This window comes from Chroicocephalus ridibundus, chromosome 6, assembly GCF_963924245.1.
Source record: "Chroicocephalus ridibundus chromosome 6, bChrRid1.1, whole genome shotgun sequence".
In the NCBI taxonomy this organism is placed as follows: Eukaryota; Metazoa; Chordata; class Aves; order Charadriiformes; family Laridae; genus Chroicocephalus; species Chroicocephalus ridibundus.
The window spans coordinates 19846176-19870764 of record NC_086289.1 but is presented as its reverse complement, the minus strand read 5'-3'; the positions used below and the strand labels follow the sequence as shown (position 1 = coordinate 19870764).

Below are 24589 nucleotides of genomic sequence, written 5' to 3'. Positions count from 1 at the left end.
GTAGGACCCTTGGGAATAGATCTGATGTCCATGTTCCTGTGGATGCACATCAGCCTGGACGCTGCCCGAGCTGGGCTAGTCAGAGCCTGGCTAAACCTGCACGGTGAGCAGCAGCCATGGTGGGGAGCTCAGCTGCAGGAGGCAGCAGGACTGGGGTGCCCTGGGAACCCCGCAACCCATCAGGAATGTGCCACTGTCTCACCAAGAGCAAACATCACCATCCTCACAAATGGTTAACCTGCCGGGAGCCGCACAGCACTAATGACTTCACATGCATTTAATCAGCTTGGGCTTCCAGTGCCTCCTCCTCAGGAGCAGGAAAGGCCGTGCACCCCGGGTGCAAATGCTCCCAAAGCCGCACCCCCCCCTTACCAATCATTAATCACTGCTGGGCCGGCAACGCGAGCAACCGGCAAGCAGGAAAAGGCCAAGTCTCCGCAGCCCCGGCGGGAGCAGCGGGAAGCAGTGCTGACCGGTTCCCTGTGGTGGCAGCTCGCTCTCCGACCACCCTTCCCTGGGAGGCCCTGCTGGAGGTGGCCCGTCCTGCACCCACTGCCCTTTCCTTCAGGAAGGTCACTTAGTCCCAGGCACGGGAGGCTCTGGCTACAACTGGGAGCTGCTGGACTACGCCTGAGGTGGGAGCTCTGAAGAGGGAGCTTCTGCCTGGCCGGCACCGCAATCTTCATCTCTTCACCATGGGGCACAAGGGGCTTTGGAGTGCCCTGGAATACACCTGCCGATTGCTGGGCATCTCCACCGCAGCAGGTAAGAGCAAGCTCGCTTTTTCTTTGGTACTAAAAGGCGCTGAGCGGGTGTCGGGACCCCTGAGCTGTCTCCTTGCCTTTGGCCAGGTGCAGCCCCTGCCCCATCCTACAAAGGGGACAAGGAAACTTAATCACTTTTGCTTTGGGACCCAGGGAGGGAGAGAGCTGGGTGCCTGGCCAGGCTCTTTCCGAATGCTGTGGGAGGCACAGTGAGACATCCAAAAGGAAGAGCCAGCATTTAGTATGGCAGAGAACAAGCTAAAGCACAAATGGAAAAGAAAACTAAATTACATTCTTGTAAGAACAGACATGGGCACAGGCAAGATGTGAATGAGACTGAAAAGCAAAATACTCATGGCTGCGCAAAACTGCCAGGCTGCTCCATGGGTTGTGAAAATGAAGGAGGAGCAACCTGTGCTGTGCGCAGTGAGTTGTCCTGTGCCAGGCAGGATGGAGAGGTCCCAGCCATGGTGGCACAGCTACTGGCAAAGTGCTGCTCTGCCTCTCTAGCAACCCGTCAGGGATCAGGCTCAGGAAGTGGTTCAGGTTATAGCTGCAGTACAAACACCATAAATTCACCCACCTGGATAGTTGTGTCCTCTCACCCGCTGCCGGGGGCTGCTTGGGACCAGCGTCCTCGGGGTTTGGTGACACATCCGCGTGCCTGGTTTCAGGTGAAATGCAGGTGTTTTGAGCCGGCTGTCTCAGACAGAGCATCGCAGCCAGAAGGACTGAACTGTGGTGAATAACCCGCTCATATCGGGCATCTCAGGACAGGACGTGTCGAAACAGCTAACGCAGAGGGCTCAGGGGTTCAGTCTGGCACTGCTGCTGACTCATTGTTATGGGACAGGACAGGCAGTGCTGTCTGCCTCAGTTTCCCCATCAATAAAGCAGAGATCAAAGTGCCTGATTTGCCTAAAGGCTAGAGGTGTGAACCAGGGGTTCCTGGGGAGAGGTGACTTGAGGGGGTGCCTGTGGTTCCCATGTCAGACCCCCAGGAATTTCAGATTCAGACACTGCAGAGTAGGTCACAGCAGGCCCTCCTACCTTCTCATTTCCTTTACCAACTGCAGCCATGAAAGACACTTTGCTCAAGTCAGGGGCAAAGTAGAAAGCACACAGGTCAGCTGAAGAGAGCACAGGTCCCCAGGGACACCTGAAGCCCAGTTGGGACACTGGAGACTCTGCTCTGGAATGTGCTTTAAATGACTGATAACGGGCAGAAATCTGAGTCTCTGAGTTTATACAAACTCCCAGCAGATAAGTGCACATCATGATAAGACTGCAACAGATAGGAGCTGGGACACAGCTTCAACCAGTGAATGTAAATCTCTTCCTTTCTCCATCCCCCTGGACCCACATCAGCCCCATGCTGGTCTTATTCTCCCTTAAAGCTCCAAGGAAACTCATAGAGACCTTCCTGGGAGAAAACATGAGTTTTTTGCCATGGGAAAACTAGAGCTAGAACAGCAAAATTGAAAGTAGCTTACAATTTGGGAGTGTCTTAGTGGAATACAATCCCTTTCTCTCTCTACTGCTTGTTTTCTTTCAGTCATTTTGCATCATCTGCACCTTTCTGTAGTTCTTGAAACGAGCAGTGCGGTAGTCTCTCTGCTGAGCATCACAGAGCGTAGACAGCTGCACTATTTCTCTCTGCGCTTTTTCATAGCTCTGATGCATTCCCAGTATCACCTGACTTTCCCAAAAGGCCGGTGAAGAATGGGAGGTGCCTGTGTTTTATTCCTCTATGTGTCTCAATGGACTAAGAAAACAGCTCGATGCAGTGTTTAGTGCCTGATGAGGTGTGTGAGGTTTTTGCATGAAATGGAAACCATGCAGAAGAGAATCCCGTGGGTTTTGTTTGAAAAAAAAAAATATGAAAGGGAGAGGAGAGTGCATCAGACTCACTAATTGATTCTGAGAAGGCCTGGCCAGCTGCGCAAACTGCTTGCAAACACAGAAGGTTACCCACAGAAAATAAACCTCCCCTTCCCTCAGGATCTTGGAGCGTAATGGCTGCAATTGTGGGGCTACAGGGTTTCTTGCGTGTAAGAAATTCGACATCCCCGCCATCGGCAGAGCCTCATGAAGAGTGATCAAACGGCCCCACAATTCGCTACAGTGTTTGGGGCATCTCTGTAGTTAAGAGATTTTGAGGCCTTGTGATTTCTGCATCTAGGGAGAGAGTCCATACTTACTTCTTAATTCTCATGCTTTCAACCATTTAATTCCTAATCATGTGCCTTTAGCCACATGGCTTGGATAAGATCCAAATCAAGGCAGTAACTAGTCCAATCAAACACCTCGGAAACAGCCCTTGCTTCTTGCAGATTCTTCATCCAAACAACTTTGTGGATAAAGCAGAAGCTGTGCAAAATCAGGAAACCTCCCCATCCAGAGCAGAGACTCAAGCGTAACCGCCAAGCTGTTGAATTCTGCATTCATCTGCAGGGAATGAATGGATGAATGAATCCATTCCACGTTTGTAGGAAAGATTATAAAGAAGGCTTCTCAGTCACGAGACAGCAAAGAACAATACTTTGCATGTAGGATTACACAGCTCACACAGCTTCATAGCCCCTGATGGAACTGATTTCCCCATGCCCCTGCTCAAGGCTGGAGAGGCAGCCTCCAAGGAGGAGGGCAACCTGTAGGCCCCATGCGTTCCCCTGTCTGACAGGGGCCAGCAGCTGCAGGTGACACAGGGAGACCACAGAGGGGGTTTGTTCAGCCTGGACAGGAGAGCTGTGTGCTCGGGCACAGACCCTCAGAATTCACCCACCTCGTGGGCTTGATGGACACTGGTCTGCATTCCCATTTGGGATCCTGGTACCCTTCTCCAGCTGGGTAAACCACAGCTCAGGTAAATAAAGCCAACTGGCACCTCAAGCCTTGGCCAGCATGCAATGAGCAGGACCAGTGGTGAACTTCCTGAGCACCAGTGGATGGGCAGGGACTGCTTGGTGAGATGTGTAGACACCAAGTGCGGACAGGAGTGCGGTGACTGCCTACAGCGATGCCCTGGCCATGAGACCTGGGCTCCGTGCAGCCCCACACCAGTGGTGCTTTTGTGCTGTGACCAGCTGGTCACCGACCAACCAGCTTGCTGCAGCTGGTGCAAGGCACTTCGGTTCTGCACCATTTTGGAAACAGTCCTGTGGGGAACTGAAGGATGTTGAAGAAAATTTTCCATCCCCTGAAGCTATTGGCCCCCAGTGGCCAGTCCAGGGAAGATTTTAGCCTCACTAATACTCTTAATCCCCCCTAAACTGACTCCCCAGTGTGCTGTGCTGGCCGGGGCACTGAATGGACGTTCATTCCCTGGTTTTAATCTGCCTGCTCCCATTATATGTTTTTCTGTTTGGCTAGCAAAGGATCTTGATGCCATGGCTACAGCTACAGCCATTTGCGAAGGCAGCTGGCACGGTTCCCCTGTCCTGCTGCTGCCCTGCAGCCATGTGTGGGGTGCAGCAGGCCTGGGCAAGCAGGGAGGGCAGGGGAGAGGGGCTGGCAGGCGCTGGGGGGACCTGGGCAGAGAGGTCCCCAGACAGGGAGGGGGCAGAGGTGGATGGGGCAGTGGAAGGGAACTCCCTGTGGCAGCCGTGATGAAGCGGCATGGCAGGGGGTAGAAGGGACACAAGACACTGATGCTCACCTACCCCAGCTCTCCATGGCCAGCTGGTATCCCCAAGGCGCCTCTCCCCTGCCCACGCAGTGGCAAGGCTGCTGTGACAGGGGTGCAGCTGGGATGGGTTTCTGGGCTGTATGTCAAGGCCAGCATTCAGCTCTGACTCTCCTCGGGCTGGTGTGTCAGCATGAATCACTGGTGCTGGCAGTCCTAACATGCTGCATAGCACTGGAGGAGCCACCTCACCAGCCCGTGTGGAAACCGGGGCATTATTCCTGGTGCCTGGTGGGGCACTGGGGAGTTGGGAACCAACCCTGCAGTCAGCATCTTTCCTGCCTTCTCTTTCTAGTGTTGATCGGTGTGGGCGTAGAAACGCTGCAGCGAGGACAGTTCAAAAGCCTGGCTTTCTATCTGCTGTGAGTATTTTTGCCCTTGGAATCAGAGACAGTGGGGGTGACTCGTTTGACCCCTCCACCATATGTAGCACCAGACTAGACTGCAACAGCAACAGGGAGCAGTGTCCGAGGATTTGGGGAATTCAGATCTCCATCTCTAAGTTTCAGAGAAGTAAGCTATTTCTGTTAGAGAAAGTCATGCTACGGCATCACCCATGCTACTGCAGTCTAAGGCAGGCCAGAGGTGACACTGGCTGCAAGCTGACCCTCTGGAGGCAGAAGGGCTTTGAGCTCTCCACAAACCATCTGAGCAGAGGGTGTCCAGACCCCAGCACACAGACTCTACTGTGAACTGTATAGTAAATCCTGGCCCTCTATGCCCCTTCTGCCACCTGGAGAGCATACACAAGCCCAGCTCTGCCACCCTGACAGCTCCACCTTTCAGTTTTTCAGGGGTTGCAGTTACTGTCTGTGAAGGCTTCTTCTTTATCAGTTTGTTCCTGGAGATGTGCTTCACGTGAGTAGATCCTGTCCAGTCTTCTCCAGCCTTGGTGGGACTTCCCTAAGGCAATTTGCCCCTTACAGGCAACGCCAGACCTAGCTGAGCTGCAAGTGCCCAACCAAAGGTCCTGCCCCTACTGCCATGGCAAGTGCACTCAGGCAAGGGGGAGGTAAGTGGGGCCATGTCCACAGCCAGCTAAACCTGTTTTAACCCAGCCTTGTGCCATTATTTGCTGAGCATCAGCAGGACAAAGCCTGGTCTGCAGCACCTGCTTAACACCCACTATGAAGCCCTACAATGGGCCACGGTTGAAGGAAGAGCCAGATCCCCAGAGGGAGCTGCTGCTCCCTCCCAGAGACAGCACAGAAGTTTAAGTTAGAAAGCAGAAAATCCTTATGTACTTCTCAGAGGCTGAGCCCTTTTCTGCTGTCTTTTAGCATAAACTCAAAAGGCCTGCTTCAAAAGCTTAGAGGCAATGCCTTTCTCCAGCTAATGGGCACTCAACTGGTTGCAGTGAGCAAATGCACCAAGGAGAGAGGGCCTGAGATGCTGACCTCTGGCAGATCTAGCCCCCGGCCTCTTCCCGCCATCGGAGAGGCTCAGGCTTTGCTTACCTTCCCTGACAAACACAGTGGTTTCCTGGCATGCCAGAGCAAGGATCTGAACCTTTAGATAGGTGATTGTTAAATCCAGACCTTCTTGCCATGTGCTTGGTGCCCCATCCCACAAAGACCTCTGTTTCTCTCTGCAGATATGAGCCCAACTCCCTGGCACAGGCCTGCTGGAAGCGAGCTAGACGCCCGGGGAGCTTCCAGAAATTCCTGGGGTACACACTGCTATCGGTGGCTTGCTTCCTGCATCCCGTCCTTGTCTGGCACGTCACCATCCCTGGTGAGGAGCCCGTGCTAGGGTGGGGAACAGTGCGGATGGGAGCATGGTCTGCTGGGGGCCTGAGAGGGCAGGGATGTGTGGGGTGTGGATCGATTGTGGGGACCACTGAGCTAGCTGGACCAAGCACTGCTTGGTGAGCTCTTCGCTTTGCCCCAACCCTCAACCAACATGGCCTTCTCCCCAGGGTCCATGCTGGTGCTCACTGCCCTGGCCTATTTCTTGCTGAGCAAGAGGAGGAAGAGCCCAGAGCACAAAGAGACACATCCTCAGGTGGGCCAGTACGTGGACCCTTCAGCCACTGTGGCAGCCCCAACCGTTGCTGGTGACACTGAGCAGACCTACACCTTCCATGGGTCCCAGAGGGACCAGCACCGCTCGCTGCTGGGCCACATGAAGAGCATCCTAAAGGGCAGCAAGGACAGGAGCCCAGCTCCAGCAGCTCCTGCCCAACCAGCGGCCCCATTGGCCCCACGCAAGCAAGTGCACTTCCAGGAGAAGGTGGTGCAGATCATTCCCTCTGTCAGCGAGAGCTTGGAGGACGTGGAGAGCGAGGCTGAAGAGACGACGTCGGACACAACACCCATCCTCACCCCTCCCGATGCCCCCGTCATCCTCGCTCCCCTCAGCTCCACAGGCCTCTTCTGAGCCCTCAGCAGGAGGAAGGACAGGGCAGACATGCTACCCCTGCCCCTGGCATCTCTCCCTGCCACTCTAGCAGCTGAGGGGCCCCGAGAGGCGGCCCTCCTTGCCCTCCCTGCCTCCAGGGTGACAACTGTGTCAGCCCCCTTTTTGAGGGCCTGCTCGCACTACGTGGTCCCACACCTTGTGACAGAGCCAGTGGCTGTCCCCAGCCCCTGCAGCGCCGTGCCCAGGTGACAGGTGGGGGTTCAGCCAGGGTAGTGCCAGCACAGTAAGGTTTCTGCTCCCATGGCCTCACGTGTGGGTCACCCTCTGTTATGGCACTACACATCACAGCAACTGCTCCTGCCTAACTTCACAGCTGTGGTGTGGGCCTCCCACGAGGCAGCAGCAGCAGCAGGAGGAGGGTAGACCGCCGTGCCCCCGGAGCAGCCTCTGCCGTGGGCAGTGTTCTCCCTCCTGCCCTCGCTGTGTGTGGAAGTGCTCAGGGCTGGGACACAGCCAGCACAGGGCACCACAGCCTGCAGGTTCCCTCACAGCATCTGCACTGGCTGCAGCGGGCCCAGGGCATCCAAAACGTCATTTCAGAGGTGTGCTGAGACCAAGCACACCCCTGGGGCTAGCACCCGTGAAGTGCCCTCCCCTGAGACATGCTCTGAGCCCAGCAGGGAAATCACCTCTGACCTTGGGGATATCTACGCAGGAGCAGGGAGGACCCAGGGTTTTCCTGGTGTCCCCTGCCCGGACAACCCTCTTGGGTTAGAAGAGCTTTGGAATGATGTAGCAACTCGGGTCATGAGGTCCAGCACCGCCTTGGCACAGCAGACCATGTGTAACTCCCTCTATGTGTTAATTATGGGCTCCAGTGGGCAAAGGCAATAATAAAGTTACAATTCTGTCCCCCCCCAGGCCCCTCCATGCCAGCTCTTCCCTTAACCCTTCACTTCTGGCTTAATCCTACCATATATTCTGCCCTTTAAGGACCATTCACCTATAGTCAGGCATTTCTCTCCTGTTCAACTCGTCTCCTTGGCACTCTCCCACCTGAGGACCAAGACTTTCTGCTTCCAGGTGGCAAATGCCATCCGTGCCTGGAGATGTCATCACCAAGACCCTCTCAGCAGCATCAAGCAACTCTTTTGGCTGCAGATGGGAAAGAGCTCAGGTGGCTGGATTTTCTCAGACACAGCACATGAGGCTGCACTGTCACCGCTGCTGGCATGAAGACTTACAACTGCTCTGAGCCAGACACACAAGCATTGGGGTGAGGTGGTGGTAAGGAGAGAAGATCCCTGAGACCTGCTTAAACTGTTTATAAGGTAGAAGCTGGTGGGGCTGGCTGTTTTCCTTGGAAATACATTATTTCTTCTTTTTAAAATCTCAGCTCTCTGAGTCACAAACACCTTGTTCATTTAGGAAAGCAGAGTAGTTTGCAGTGTGAAAATGTGAAGTGTAAGTGTTCAAAAATCAGAATGCAATTGAGATAAGAACCCAATGCTACTTTTTAATAAACTCTTTCTAAGTGACTCCTAATCTGGGGGATGGATGGGGAAGATATTGACTCTCAGTCTTTGATTGCCTGTGTTTAATAATGAAACTGTCCACAAGAGAAGCTTCTGAATGATTGTACACACTTATCATTCCTACAACCCAAAAGCTTTTTGTTGCATCACCAACATTTAAAATGATAGCTGGTATCAACCTGTTCTAAGCACGATATATGGATTAGAGATCTTCTGGCTGCACAAATTAAACTACCACCCCATAAATGAATGCTGGGGAAGAGTCACGTACACACCTGCCTTTAGGGTGGTTTTGCACCTGCAAAAATGTCTTCAGAAAATTGTGCCCATTTTTACAGCCTAACACTGCACAACTGATAGCCACAAGCCCGTGATCAAGCCACAGCTCCACCCTCAAGCAGGTGTATTCATCACATTAAGAAATAAAAATAAAGCTATTTTATTCTAAAGTTGGTGGCCATACAGCATAGCTGCATCAACAAAGGTCCTGACCCAGACATGCTAACAAGGTACCCCCCCTTGCCAACTCCGCCCCAAAAGGCTGCGCTCTGCTAACAGACCTGCTCTCATAAGCAAGCTCAGCTTTCTGCATCATCCAAGGCTCTTCTTTGAACTTTGCATAATTAATTACACACACGGAGATAAGGTTTGTTGAAAAGGCACTGCTCCCAATAGATCAAGCGATCTGCTGACGAGAGAAAAACCACATTTCTGCAGCCTCCTCTCTAGCCCTGAGCAAAGCTCCAGGGCAGCCTGGGTGGGGAGAGCTGCTCTGCGACAAACGTTATCCTTCAGCCCTGGCTCAATCAGCCCCAGACTTCGTACTGGTGGGGCAGCAGGGCAAGGGGAGAAGTAATGAGGTCAGAGCACCTGCCACGCCTTGATGTGCATGGGGAGCAAATCTCATTGCTCTGCGAAGTGTATAAAATGAGTTTGTAATAGTTAGCGTCTGCAGAATTAGCTATTTCAGCTTTTACGTTCATCTTTTGAAGTCTGGCATAGATTTCCCTTAGGAAGCCAGATGGGGGGAAGCTACAGGCGAGGTGGTTGTTCAGCCTTCCTGGAGACAGCACTGGACCTGGTTGCTTTTCTTGCCTGCTTCCTTGTATTGGCCTGGCTCCTCTCCAGCCTCACAGCTAGCAGGCTCAGCAGATGACGGCTGGAAAAAAGCTGCTCGTCTTTTCTGTGGTATTAAATTGTCTGTTCAGTTAAGGTCCACGGCTGGCTCACCCTGGAGTCTGCCAAGAGCCTCCACCAGTGCCAGGGAAGTGCTGGGACCACAGAGCTGGGAGCAGGATGCTCCAGAGGCAGCCGGTCTGTGCCCCAAACAGCAGCATACGGGTGCTCTCCTGCCACGGGGGCTGAGCTGCTCCCAGGGCTGCCCCTGCCAAGAAGTCTGTTTGTACATCCCCGCTCTGCTCCTCACCACTCATCCCACCCCTGGTGCTATCTGCCAGCTCCATTGGCTGACACAGCTCGTTAGCTCAAAGGGAAAATAATTAGGAAAAAGAAAGCCGGTGGCTATCTTCTGGGATAATGAGCCAAATAAATTCACGGAAGGAAGGGCCAGCCACAAAATGGAAGGGATGGGGGATAAAAGCAGCCCTTTCAGAGGCAGCAGGCTGTTAGAGCAACTCAACTGCTTCAAGAAGTGCAGCCTCAAGCTTTCTTTAAAATCCCAGTGCAAAGGAAACGTTCAGCCTCAGGGGGTGTCAGATGACTTTGCAGAGGGCTCAGAGATTATTTGCTCTAGTGTGCACTTTTGTGTTGGCCCCTGTCCCTACATTTAGCTGTGAGGGATGTCCCAGGGGCTACTGAAAGCACCAGAGATGCTGTTGGGGGGCCTGTATATGAAAACTCTCATATATGCGGGGTAATTGCAGGAAAAGAAAAAGAGGAAGAACTTGACACTATTAAATGTGCAGTGCAGTAATAGCTGAATTTGAGCTTCCTGAACTGTAAATTCACACAGCACCAGATGAACGTTGCTATGTAATTTTTGCCTGTGTTACAGTTAATTCATGATACAGCTAATCCATTGAGATTAAGCCACTGAGCTAGAGCTGAATGTATAAAGCTATAAACTCCTATGGATTCACACACTGAAAGGAAACAAGATGAATCATCCAAAAGAAATATATGCGTAAGGTGAAACTCTGTGAGGTAATCCTGGCAGAAATAGTTTTCTTCAAAATTTCTTGCAAAGATTTCCCTGCGTGAGGAAAAAATTTGCCTGCTTTGCATGTACATATGCATTGGAAACACTCTACAGTGCTGCTTGACAGCCAACTTGGTGAACCACTGTTGCAAACAATTACTCCATTTTAACTTTTATAGGATGGCAAAAATAGATTTCAGTGCAGGCTTCAGTTACAATTCCCCTCTGCCTCCAGTGCACACTAGCAGGAGTAGCTGCTGCCCAGCCCACAGGCGGGCGCACGACCTGCCCCACCACAGTTCTCCCACCCTCCAAACTCCCTGCCTCTCCCTGGGGACTCTGCACCCCAGTTTCTCTGAGCACTGCTCCCTGTTCAAAACCAGGATAGGAATGTTTTATCCATACAACAGCAGTGTTAGGAAAATAAAGTATATTTAGAGAGGAAAATGTAATATTCGGTTTCTGCAGTGTCAGTACTCGAAATCAGAAATGCCCAGCTGCATGTGCAACACTTGCAGCAGCAAAGACTGGTATTAACATCACTGTCATGGGCAGCTCCTAATTCAATATCGAGTCATGTCCACATGCAGGAGAGGACCTGTCTCCACTTGATTACAAAAGCTGCATGCCCACACACCTGCAACACTACCACTCCTCAGCCCTGTACCATCTCCCATCCCATTCAGGAGATTCTCCCATGTGCTGGACCAGAAATGCAGGTTCTGTTTTGGCTGGACTCCTGCATTTTGTGCTGTGCAAGAAGTTACAGGAACCATAAATCGTATCCCAAACCTGCCTGGGATTCCTTGGGACTGTCAGCTCCCTTATCGTCTCGGCATGGCGTGAGCAAAAGCAGGAATCTGTCTTCCAGCTGCTGTACAGGAGCTTGTATACCACTGGTGAAATGACTGCACTTAGGTTACATCCTAGTGAATGATTAAGGTACCTTCAGGAAACTAATTCTAGGCAGCTATTCACTCAGCATGTGACTTTATTGAACCCTGCTTGGAGGCTCTATGCGAAATACCAGGAACTTGATTTCCCAACACAGGTCTTTGGATCACATGTAATATAGGGAATCTATACCTGAGACAAAAAACAAACAAACAAAAAAAAACCAACAAAAAAAAAACAACAACAAAAAAAAAAAAACAACCAAAAAAAAGAGGAGTAGTGTTTCCTGGCAGCTCTTCCTCACCCCAGCCTATACCTATAAGGGACTTCATACAGCACAGGAGGAAGTTGTGAAGAGCATCATAACACTAATCCCCATCCCCCTTCCATCTCTTCCTTCTACCCAGTTTCTCCTTCACCCCAACCTTTTCCAGACCAGAGCTGGCCTCATTCAGAAGAGCTATTTAAGAAAAGATACCATGCTGATCGATTCACGCTAAACAAAATTACATACTGTGATGTGATTGCACAGTTCCCCCCTGCCCTAACTCTCCTTCCACCACCTCCCCCTCCAAAGCTGCCCTGTAGGAGGGGCTGGGTTTGGTATTCACCCGGGTGCCCAACCTTGCTTACCAGCCCCCAGCTCCCTGCTGGCACCCTGCTCCCTGGCTGGTGCATCGCCCGCTGCGCCTGCACCTGAGCTCCCTGGAGAGCCAGGCTCGCAGCTGCTGATTTGGGTGAGCCTTTCGACACAGCAGAGAGAGGCAACACCTAGAAAATTGTGCCTAGAAGGAAAGAAGGCAGCAGGCACAGGAGACAAACCTGGTGAAAGGAGGCTATATGGCAGCCCTAACTAACTTGTTCAGTTTTTCTGTTGTTTTTGGGCAAAGCTCACCTTCCAATTCTTGATGCCTGCTGATGCGCTACAAATTTTGCACCATGAAAAAGCAAGTTTGTGTTTTTTTCAGTAAGGTTTTGTGCTAGGCTGTGTCACTTCCTTCAATAGCATGAGAAAACAGAAGTATACAAAAAGAGCTTTACTGTGCACAAAACTGAGCTGAAGAAGCTCTTCTACATTGGTTACTCCCTCGGTCACACTCAAGGAGAATTCTCGAGGGGAATTTGGTGCAGTGACATTGCTTTTGAATTTGATATAGTAGCACTACATTTCTGCATTTCAAGCTTTGTCCACATTCTTGGTTCCCTGTTTCCCTGATGTGCCTGTAGAGGAGACAGTCCCCAGCATGGGAGCAAGCCTGCCTCAGCTGAAGGGGCCACATCCCACTTTATGCCACGCTGCAGACCCCTGTCCCCATTTCACGTGCTCAGGAAGGCTGAGGCTGCCTATGAAGGTGTAGGTGTATTACAACACTCAGATCCTTCCCATGCTCCCAGATCCGGTGGGCGAAGCTAGCAACCTGAACTCCTCCCTGGGCGTATATATTTGTAGCAGCACAGCATGGAAGCTTGACCAGAGAGGTTCTTGAGGGGCAGGGCTTGGGAAGGAAATTATACCTTTTAGCCGCACCTTCCTCTGAAAAACCCAAGCCCAGGCATGAAAGTGAATTCCACCTTATTCCTCTCAAATTAATTATTATTCCCTCTCAGCATCTGTTTCTCATGCAAGCATCTGCAAGCTTGGAAGAAATCGTCAGCTGCATAAATGGAAGTCAAAGCATCTTCTCCAGCAAAAGACATGTTATGTGTTTCACATTGGGACTGCATGTGGTCACAGTGTAAAAATATGACAATCTTACTGTCAACATCTCTCATGTGGAAGTGCCATAAGAAGGAAATTGCAAACAAATTCCTGCTGACTGGTTTGGAAATGGAGAAGGCTCTGCTGTTGTCATTATTTCTCCTGGCTCTTATCCAGTACTAAACTATCACATTTATGCTATAATTATTTTTTCAACCCCATGCTAACTTGTTTTATGATTTCTTCACTTCCAACTGGTAGTCACAGGCACAAACATTCCTTCATTCAAGCTGATTCCTTTTAAATCAAAACTCCACACAAAAGCACAACATAGTCCCTCTGCTCATGTATTTATCAGATAGTTATAAATACAAATTATCTTTAGCTTTCGTAACCTGACATTATTCATAAAGTTGCTGTTACTGTGTGCCTTTGTTTTCCACTTACACAGCACTTTCAACCATGGAAAAGGTGGCACAAAATGGCAAAATATTTTTTTGTTTTGTGTCCTGCAGCCACAATTAAGAATGCCCCAAACTCATTAATTACAGCTTTGGTCTTCTCTGAAACAGCACCACATGTGTGAGTTACTCCATCAATAATGAACACTGCGTTTTTAGAAAAGGTACCACGGCAGATCATGCGATACAAACTACCAGACAAAGGAAAACATACCATCCAGAATTTATATTGCCATGGAAATGTTAGTGCAGCCACTGTACTGGGTCTGCCCTGAAACAATGTCCTGCATGCCATTCTGCCCAGGCTCTCTCCTTTCTTGTTACTTGCTTAAAACTTCAAATGACAGCAGAGAAATACCCAGAGTTTGGCTCCAGCTGCCTGCCCTCCCTGGCATTTTCCATGGTTTCCACTCTTGTGTGGCTGACACCTGTGAAACGCTCATACAGCCACCCAGGTCTGCATGGGGCTACCATGCCAAAGCTTAGTTTTGTTACTCAATAGTTTGGTTGACAAAAGTAATTACTGGAGTTATTGCCCCACAAACAGCTAAGTCAGTAAAACAATAAAAAAGTGGAAGAAAAATCAGCTTAAGCAATGTCTTAAACCTTTTGTATAAGACTGTAACTCTCATTTTACTGGCACTCAGATGGGGTTTTTTTCTTGCTTAAACAGATTGTACATCTCAGGCAAGCACAGTGAAAACTACAAGTTGAATGGGATGCAATCGATGCCACTCTCAAGTGGAAAATCATTAACAATAATTTGTAATCAAGTTTTGCAGACATTTCATGTAACAGTAATTAGAAATTGAAAGATAAATCATATTTCTGAAAACATTCATTTCTTTTGGCAGTCTCAATGTTTTTTAATTCTATAGTTACTAAGATGAAAGATACAGTATACCTGCACAGGATAGCTGCTAAGAAGTTGTTGCACTGAAGCCAAGTAGAATTTCTGTTTAACTACACTGTGGTTTATATTTCATTTGATCTATCTAATCATGTTTTAAATCTGATTTATTCAAAGTAGTCATAAGAAGCTTCTCAGTTCACAAGTCTATAAATTTACTCTGCCTTGGATGAATCACTTACAAATGGACGTGCACGAAAAGGAGTCAGGGAATTGTTTTATGGGCAACATCTCCGAAATCACATCTACTATACATGGCCGACATTCAGAAAAAGACCTGAGACAGCAGGTTGCATTGTAGTCTCTTCTATAAGAAAGAATATATTGATTTTCAGGAGAATACATGGATCAGGGAATACAGTAGACGGAATGGACTAGACTAGATTAGACTAGACTGGAATGGAAAGGAATAGATTTAGCTTTCCAATAGAAATGTAATTCCAATGTAGGTATAATTTCAAGTTGCCACTACTAGAAATGTGGAATTGCTGAGGGCTCTTCATTGATGGACCAGGGCTGAAGTCCAAAGGTAAGTTAGTGATTCTGTTTTAAAATTATAGTACTTTCTCAAATGCACATTTTTTCCCACGTCTGTGAGTAGAGAACATTGACAGGACTGAAAAGACTGAAGAACAGAAGAGTAGACAAAGGACAGGAGACTGGCTAGGTTACCAGCTGGCCTCACCTCGTGAACAAGAAGAGGGTAAATGAAGATTTGTTTCATTCATCCTGAGCAGAAGTATGGCAACATATGGTTGAATTTGGAACTGCAATTGTCACATATATTAGGAGTGGTTCCTTCCCCTTCAAAGACCAGAAGGCAGACTGAAAAAAAGTAAACACATAGCAAACATAAGCAAACATGTGGATACATGATAATTAATTACCCTGTATAACTTTTCCATCAGCTTTTTAATTCTGAGATGGTTTGAACACGTTGTGCAATACGCTGCTTCTTGCAGCACAGCTGTGTGGTTTCGTGGGAGGAACAACGGGACAACGTGCACCACCATGCAGATGGAGGTGACTGGATGGGACTCAGAGACGTGGCGCACCAGGGTGTGTATGGGAATGGCACATTCTTATAGCATCGTGATTGCAGCTAACCAGCTTTTCCTCAGCTCATACAGGAGATACCACACCTCTTCATGCTACAATTGCGTTTAGGCAAACCAGGTTCATCCTAAATGATTTCCCGTACCTATTACTAATAAACAAGACAAATGTGCATTGCATAGTAAAAGCCTGCTATTGCATTTTGTGTCCCTCCAGTAAATCCACATTGCTTTGATGGGAAATATCAGGATGATTGTCTCCAATTAGGTGCAGTTACACTATTTCTGGCTGTGATTTCCCAGAGAGAAATGCATGAGTGCATGCTGGGTGGCTGACGCATAGTGCATTTGATGTTTCAAAGGCAGCAAGCCCTCTGGGACTAGCACGCTACGAGAGCTAATCTCTGCAGCACATGCTTTGCAGTTACACACGCTCCCTCTGTGTTGTACGGATCTGTGCAAGTGCAATGGCCTGTTACTTGTAAGGAAACATACCATGACTAGAAAAGCCTGGGCATAAAGTAGCCTCACCAACAGAGTTAATACCAAAACCAAATATATCAGTAATGAGAAAAAAAATCAAAAAAAATTCAAAAAACTCTCTAACCAGCACAACATCAAAGAACTGGATGAAAAACTATGAAATTACCGATCAAGTATTCTGAAGTCCAAGGATAATATCAAACCCTCTATGCTCGTACTAATACTTGTCATGCTTGCAGTAGCTGTGAAAAGCCATAATTTGAATTATAATGGTGTTATAAATTTATAAATTTACTAAGATTTTATTGAAAGGTTGGTTGGCATTTCCATTAGAACTGCTGCTCCTGGAGTCATGTGAGGATATCAGACATCAGCTCCTGTTCCAAGAGATGCCTCAGTCAGAGAGAAAAGTCTTGAAAACTGGGAGCTCCTGGTGATCCTGGAGAACTCGTGCATGGCTTTGAATGCAGAGAACTGGCTAGTCTGCATCACTTGTGAAAGGAAAAACTGCTTAGAATTCCTCTCGTAAACTACATCCTACTTTTCATTCATCCTTTTTTTCCCTATAATGCTCAGCAACCAATAGTGAACATTTTGCAGAAAACAGATGCCCACAAGTTTAACCAATTTATGCCATCAGGCGTCATAGATGGAAAGCTTCTTCTGCATCTGAAAATCTGACTGCTGCTTTGCATAAACCAAGTGAAGGATACTGGCAAATCCAGTCTTTGTTATTTTACTAGTATTTTCATAAATAAAGTGATCTTTAACCGATAAGGATAAAACACTTCACACCCTCCAGAAATGATCCAGCAAAAAACTGGTTCAGCCAAAATGGATACACACAAAGCCTAGGATAAATCCCAGAGGTAGGCAGGATGCCCAAGGACATCTCAAACAGCACCAAACCCCATGTTTGGTTACATTCTGTTGGTGGATCCATGGACTGATTGCTGGCGCCTTGTGTAGCGCCTTATCTTGCTACACTCCTTTTCTTTGTCCAGTGTCCCAAATGTAGCAGTGGTCAAAGTTTAAAGTAAAGCAGACAGATTAGTGGCTGAAATTCTGTGATTCTGCAAAAAATAATTTCCCCAAGATTTCCCCAAAACTCTGAGGTGAGTTGCCATTTAAGGAAAAAAGTAGACATTGTGAGTAAAGGGTTGCGCGTGCACACCCTGTATGAACATACAACCTGTGTTTATAATTTCACCCACTAGTAGTTGACAGCTGGTGTACCACGTAGAGAAGTCGGTTTGCCGTAAGCAATTATCTACCTCTGCCTTTGATTTTAATTTCTAATAAATAAACAAACTCCAAGCCTGTAATTCTCTGCAGTCCCAAATGAAAATTACAGACCAGCGGCCGCAGAAGCCATCTCAGAACTGACCTGGCCCTGATGCTGCTCCCCATCCCTGGCGCCGATGGCAGCAAACAGCATGGGGAAGGCATATCACATGGGAAAGTCGTCACGCGTGGGGAAGGCATCATGTGGGAGATCTACTGAGCTAGGCAATCCTGCAGTGGCGAAGGGAAGGCTGGCTCCTTCCACAGATCATCCCAATGCTCCTCCTCAGTGTGCCATGCTAGGAGACAAGGTGTGACAAGGACATGACATGGTGACATGGTTCACTTCTGTACAGTCTGTTGAACATGCCAGGTGAGAATTCGCACTATGCAAAATGTTAATGTGTCTTTCCATGTGCATGCCAAAACCCTTGGAGACAGGGACCTCCCGTCCATTTTCTGGTGAGCCTTATGAGGTTTTCTCCGAACAGGTCTAATTTCAGTTCCGCCCTTGTTGAAACTGAGCCATGGACAGCTGTACAGAAAGGAATGGCATTCACTTCAGGGCGCTTCCTGAGCTGGTGCCTTCTGTGAAAAACAAATGTTTTCTTATGAAATGAAAAAGGCAGGTACCCAGTGTATGCACCACATACAAGTTTTACGCTGCACGTTGCCCATAAGGCTAAGGCTGAGTCTGTCATTGGAGGGTTTATAATATCAGAAAAATAATATGAAAAATACTATTCTGCAAAATACTTATACTTGTCTTTGTAATTTGAAAATTCTGCTAGTATAAAAAGATTATTTTGTTTTGCAATTGCACAATCCCTTTCCAAAACATGAAGCCAAGAGTAATCCAGCAACAGCAGAGAACCATACAGTGATTTTATTCAAAAGCTCAGGGGGGAATGGTTAAGCTGCCTTCCTAAGGAAACAATGCTTAGGAAATTATGCTGTCTGTCTGTCTGTTGCCAGGTAAATTTTGAGCCCTGTGGACAGTTTTCACTGATAGCAGCATAGTCCTCTGCAAAATAATTACTACTTCGCATTTTTCATGAAAAAAAGATGCCCAAATAGACAAGATAGACTAGAAGTGTCCTGACCAGTAAAGACTGCAGCATGGTTAGGAGATTAAAAGAGGAAGCAGAAGAGCAAGAGAGATACCTCAATCATTAGGAATGTTTAACCAGAGCTTGCCATCAGCTTCAAGGTATAAACTGTCAGGAAACCAGTGTTGCTACATCAAATGCTCAGGGAACAATTTTTTAAACACAGAATCCTTATAGAATTGAACAAAAATTTTAAAGCATTGCTAGCTCCAAGAATCTACCTGCATGTTAAAAATCTGTTTAAATATTTTTTTCAGATAGTCCTTCCTGTTTTTCAAAGCAAAAACTCATCAGTGACTTCTTTATCTCCAGTAGTCCGTTCTCATAAGCCTCTGTCAATACAACTTGCAATAAGGACATGTCTGGATTTATGGCTCATATGAATAAAATCTGACATCCCGTAGGGCACGAAAGTAAGGATTTCAGCCACAGTTTTCATTTACTTATCTGAATATTCATGCAGATTAACAGGAACACAGCTTGAAGTGAAATATCCCTTAGACACTGTTCAGACAAGTACTAGGGACAGTCTGCACAAAAAATCCTCATAGCCAGAGTTGCCAGCTGGACAATGGGAAGGAAACAAAAGCCCTGGAGGTCAAAATGACTTGGGAGGAATCGCACAACAGTGATGAAAGGTTCAGTGTCCTACTCGTTAGACCTGGACACCAGTTATTTCAAGATGCCGGGATGACCTGAGCGAGACTGTGGATACCAGTGCAGAGCAATTTGGCTGAGCAGTGCCGTGGTGGTGCCAAGGGGATGCAGCACGGAGATGCAGCCCAGCTTTGCCAGCTGAGGGACATGGTGCAGTGCAAGGGGTATGGACCCACGCAAGTGGTGCTGCCGGAGCCAGGTCTGAGCTGGTACCTCTATACGCCGCTCTGTAGAGATGCCGGCAGCTCAGATCAGGATCAGCCTGAGGATTACTGCACCACAACTTGTTGGGCAGTGAAGACATGACCTGTTTTTCTGTTGGCTTTCAAAGGGACAATACAAATTACTGGCTTTTCAGACCTGGTTCTCCTCTAACATTGGAGCTTCTCTGCTACAGATTGACAGTCCCACTAGCAGAGAGGATAGACCCACAAGTCATCCCTGTTGAGGGACATGTCATGGTCCTACACAGACCTTGGGAATTTACCAGTTTTCAGATTGCCACTGCTACCTGCTCCAGGGGAGCGCAACAGCCAGGAGACCACTCTGCAAAGGGATCTTCCTGCCTCAAGGCACTTCACAAAATACTTCCAAAGCAAAGAGATCACCCTGACCATAAAAAAAGACATGGATTTTCTTTGTAAGATGGTAAGAATTATGCCCTTATCTGATATTGGCTTAATGAAAGAATATTCCCTTGTTTCGCAGGAACTTTAAATGTCCAGTGCAACCATCAAATGGAACAGAGCTTGAAAGCGGTCCATAAGTTTCATCTGTCCTATTTTTATGCAGTGTTGTGAAACTATGTGTTGGCACTAACATTTTAGAAGTAAACTTCCTTCACATAGCAAGAGAATGAAATATTGTTGACCTAAGTAAAATAGAATGTGTAGACTCTTCATTCAGTTTTGAAAAATATCGCTTTGAGGTCAGCAGACAAATTTTGTCTTTTTAAGGGAAAGATTTTCTTGAAAACACAGACTATATTTGATACACTGCTTTGTAATTTAAATTGCGTTTCTATAGCTAAGGTTAAAACACTTTTATCGTGTTCCATTTTCCTTATAAAAGATCAAGACAATATTCTAAGATCTAAGTGCAAAGTAATACACTTAATTTTGTAATTATTTTGCTTTTATTTTTTTATTATTTTAAGATGGACTATTCTATGTGGGGAAATTAATGTTGGTGTCCAGAGCAGACCAGTAATTTGTATTGGTAACTGTATCCTCACTTTTAAAGAAAAAGGACCAGATCTATGAATTAGAGATACCTTTGCTCTTTCAAAAGAAATTCCTACTATGTATAAAGGTAAAAGGAAAACCCAAGTGTTTTACAAATGGAAAGACAGAGCGATGATTATCCAAGCTGTTGACCTAGCAGAAGTTAGTGGGAAGTTGTTTTTTATGCATGAAAAAATTCAACAAGCCATGACTGAGATAATTAGTAATGGAATTCATATTTGAAGATAATTTTTCAGTATAATGCAGGCAAGGAGAAAGGTGTTCATGAGAAGAGAGAACCGGCGGTCCCTGCTGCCAGCCACCTCGGAGCCCAGCCCTGACCTCAGCTCGCTGCCCACTCCAGGCTGCAGCCAACTCGGCCCCAGCCCAACCCAGTTACGGGTATGCAAAAATCCCAGTTTGAACAGAGGACAGAGGTTTTGCGATGCCACCTCTAACCCCTCAGCAGCCTCCTCCTGTCTCAGGGCAAACCCGTTAGTTTAATTCTCAGCTCTAAGAAAAACACAAGCCACTCTGCCCACAGACCCTCTGACCCATCCTTAAAAATAGCTGGGTAGCTCCTGCTGATGCCAACACAAAACTGACTGGACCAAATTGCCTGACCCAACCCCAGCCTCATTCATTAGTCCACGCTTACGAGTGCTTAATGGCACACGCTCACCGGGACTGACGGGTGCACATCGACTAATGCTGACTGGTGCACACTGAGTATAACTCCTGCTTAGTGCTCATACTGGTTCCAGTTCTTCTGCCAGAAGATTTGAGTTCATGCTCCCAAGACTTTCATTTAGCAACAAGTGCAAGATAAATAAAGTGTACTTAATTCAGCTTTCCACACGTGTGTATGCAGGTGTGTGAATTCCTGTTTTTCCTAATTACAGTTGATTCATATGGGAGTGAGGACATTTTGCTGTATACATTACTACAAAATTAGCATAAGGATAAAAAGAATTACCTGTGGATTGTGGGGCAAAACAATTCGAACAGTTATGCAAAGGTCATGAATTGCAACAGAGACTTCATCTTCATCCACCCTCAGAGGTGAAGAAATCCTGGTTTGCATATATTTCACAAACTTCAGCATCAGCCAAGAGGTACTGTGGAAATTATTTCTGTTTTCAGAAGTTGTGTTTCCTTTGGGTAAGTCAAGAGCGGGGCTGGTCCTGAGCTTTTTGTTTGCAAGCTGCCTCTTCTATGGGTGACTGAGGCTTGGGCAGGAGAGCAGCGCTGCCTGGGAGATTCCCAGACAAGGTGTCAGCAGTGTGAGCAGAAGAAACATGCATGCATCCCCCTCTGTCCCCCCGACCCCTTCCTTTTGACACTTCTTACTTTACCTTTATCACATGGAAGATTCATAATTATGTAAGCGCCAACTCAGAGCTACCTCACTCATCGCTTAAGAATACCGTGCCACTCAGCCTACTTGCTGGAAATCCTCCAGGCAAGCCCATGCCATTTACCTTGATGATCAGCACCAGGAATATTTTTGCAGGCCTGACAGAGCTGAGGAGAACCTCTCTCCCAAGCAGCCCCTGTTCTCACTAGAGCTGTATGCTTTTGCACTTGCGTCTCTTTGTGGGTGGACTCCATCGCAAGGACTCCCTTTGCTCTTTGGAGGTGTAGGGGCCATTGCTGGGCGCAGGGGGCTCCGCTTTCACCCCCCAGACATGCCTGTGCTGGGAGCCAGCAGTGGTCCAGCCAAGGCAATAGCATGGGGTGGGGTGGCTGAGGGCAGCAATGGCACCCGCACTGACAGAAACCAGGTATCCTCCCAGGGATGCCATGGAGAATGCACTATTAGACCCCGCTCTTAGTTCTCAGTGTTTTGCTCACTCTCAAGAAACAACTGCTTACACCGTTATGGCATGAAATATTTTTAAAGCCATATGAGTGCATGGAGGGTTTCCTTCTGTTTTTGCTGCTGTGCGTTCCCTTGGAGACTCCTGGCTGGCAACTTGTACAAAAACAAGTCTGTCTCTCAATAAAGCATACCTTCCTCTAAAGGCTCTCCTTAACATACTCAAAATAGCCAAATGTTTCTGATAACTATGTACGCTGGCTGGATGAAGAAGCCAAAAGGACATATTTGATCCATGAAGAACTGCTATATTCAGCTTCTTGCAAATATCTTCCATTATTAAGTCACTTTCAAAGCCAGGTCCAATTCCTGAAACAGGAGGGAATGGGAAGAGCAAAGAGTTTGCAGAAAACACCAAAATGCTAGGGATTATATCCTGTGCATTGCTGAGATTCTTTATCCAAAAGAGCACTGGAAGGAGCTGAGGTTTCATAAACCTAGCATGTAGTCAACAATTTATATAAAGGCACTTATTTATATAAGGGCACCCAGACTGACCAGTTTAAAGTTCATTTGCATATGACCACATTTGTGAAGCTGCAGCCGCACCTCTGACAGTGACATCTGAACCTTTAAGCATTTCCACTGAATTCTACACCTCTTTATAGTGTGAGTAACTTCCTCTGAAACCTGTCAACTTACAACAGAGCGTGCATGTCTGTGTTTAAAATAAATCAGCCTAACACTCAGCCTTGTTCTTCTCCCATCTCGAACACTCGCTTCAAACACCTGCCAATAACTTGCAACGGTGACTTTATCTACTAATTGTCTACTTACGGTATTATGCCACTTGGATGTTCCTTTTACTCAATATTGAGGGTTTTTTTGTCAATGAAGCATTGCTTTACACTAAAGAATGAAGCTGGATTTGTTCAGAGTGAGTTAATAGCACATCTTAGTTAGTTAGAATTGTGCGAGGTACTCAAAGGCAAGTACATATTTAAACAACTCATTTGTGGAATTCATGTTGAGCTTCAAAAGACGCTGGGACTTTAAAAAGGAGAAAACTTGGTTTTCTTGGAGGCAAAATGCAAGGTGTTAAAGTATCTGAAAGGAAATAAACAGAGAATTAAAAAAAATAAATTAATCCACACATAGAGTCACTGTTTGGAAACACTTTCTAAACCAGCCCTTTGAAAATCATTTCTGCTCCTATTTCCCTGCCAGAAGCAAAGTTGGACTTTTATATTTCTCTTTGAAAGCCTGCTAGCAAATCTTGTAGAACAGATCTCCTGAGACTTTCTTTTGTATTTCTTTCTGGTCCGTAAATATTAAAGAAAATAACTTCTGAGGATATGTTAGATAAATCTGGTCCAAACCAGAGCCACTATTGCAAGGAGAAAGTGTACAAGCTATAACATAAATAGAAGTATCAAAGTCTGTTCAAAACTGAGATATTAATCTCAGTGAATAAGCTAATCTGTTCTGTGTGGATGAATGGTATCTGTAAAACAGAATGAATATTTGGAGGAACAAGTGAACAACACAGAATAATTAGTTTCAAGGTTTAAAAATACCAAGCTGGAACAGGCAGAATGCAAAGTCCACCAGCTTTATACCAGAATATGCAAGTGAAGGAAAAAAAAAAAAGAAGAAAGCCTTAATCATACTTCTGCAAAGTATGTTTGATACCAATAGCTAGGACAGCAGTTAGGCAACATGGCTGCATCATGCTTGTACTCCACAAAAAGCAGAGTCTCACATAGGTCCCTGTCCTGAAGACCTAACGATCTACTTCCTAATTTCTACTGCTGGGCAATACTGGCCCACTCCTGGCATGCCTGAGACCATGGAGGCAAGTGGCCATTACGGTGGTGCTTCCTGAGTCCATACAGATTATGGAAAAGCATTCTAACTTCATAACTATACATTTAGGGAATATCCATTTTATTCTATGGCCATTTTAGAGGGGCAGTATGAATAAAGGAAAATCTCTGGAAACCACTCCTGCAGCAATATAGAATTATGGAACAGCAACATGAACCTTAAAAGGACAAAAGAAAAATAGGTGCAACAACATCTATAGAAGTATCAGAGAGTCAGAGTTCCTTCCATCCTTTTAACATAACATGAGAAGCTGGAATTGGCAGGTTGTTAGTAAAAGAGAAAATTGTCGCATGTCTATTGACAATTTCATTAGGTATGATAAGGTATATCTACAAACATATTTGTTTTCAGAATTCCTGATCCTGCTATGGCACTCCACAGAGGCTGGTATTCTCCTTTAAAAACCCAGCAATCTGTGATAGTAAAAAGAGCCTTGTTATAGCTGTGGTGGTGAAGGAGATGAGAAGCACAAGGTCTGAGAATAAAAGGAGTCGCCTCTCCCTGCTGCTACCCTAGGGAAAAGCTGAAGTGATAGCAGAAGGAACAAGGAGCGTGAAAGAAATAGATGCTTGTTAAGGTGCTGCATGACTGGGGAAAAAACAGTG

At 46.9% G+C, this 24589-nt stretch overlaps 1 protein-coding gene across 3 annotated transcripts; it reads left to right on the top strand.

Annotated features, from left to right (window-relative positions):
• The first annotated feature begins 328 nt into the window (after positions 1-328).
• Positions 329-9034, top strand: TMEM72 (transmembrane protein 72). Of its 3 annotated transcripts, XM_063339794.1 has the most exons (5): positions 329-765; positions 4745-4811; positions 5236-5307; positions 6044-6183; positions 6368-9021. In XM_063339794.1, the coding sequence occupies exons 1-5, from the start codon at positions 696-698 to the stop codon at positions 6826-6828; spliced, it is 810 nt and encodes a 269-aa protein (XP_063195864.1). In that variant the 5' UTR covers positions 329-695; the 3' UTR covers positions 6829-9021. The 3 variants fall into 3 exon arrangements, with proteins under 3 accessions (XP_063195864.1, XP_063195865.1, XP_063195866.1); XM_063339795.1 differs by lacking the exon at positions 5236-5307 and having other exon boundaries at positions 332-765; positions 6368-9034; XM_063339796.1 differs by lacking the exon at positions 329-765 and having other exon boundaries at positions 5244-5307; positions 6368-9034.
• The last annotated feature ends 15555 nt before the right edge of the window (positions 9035-24589 follow it).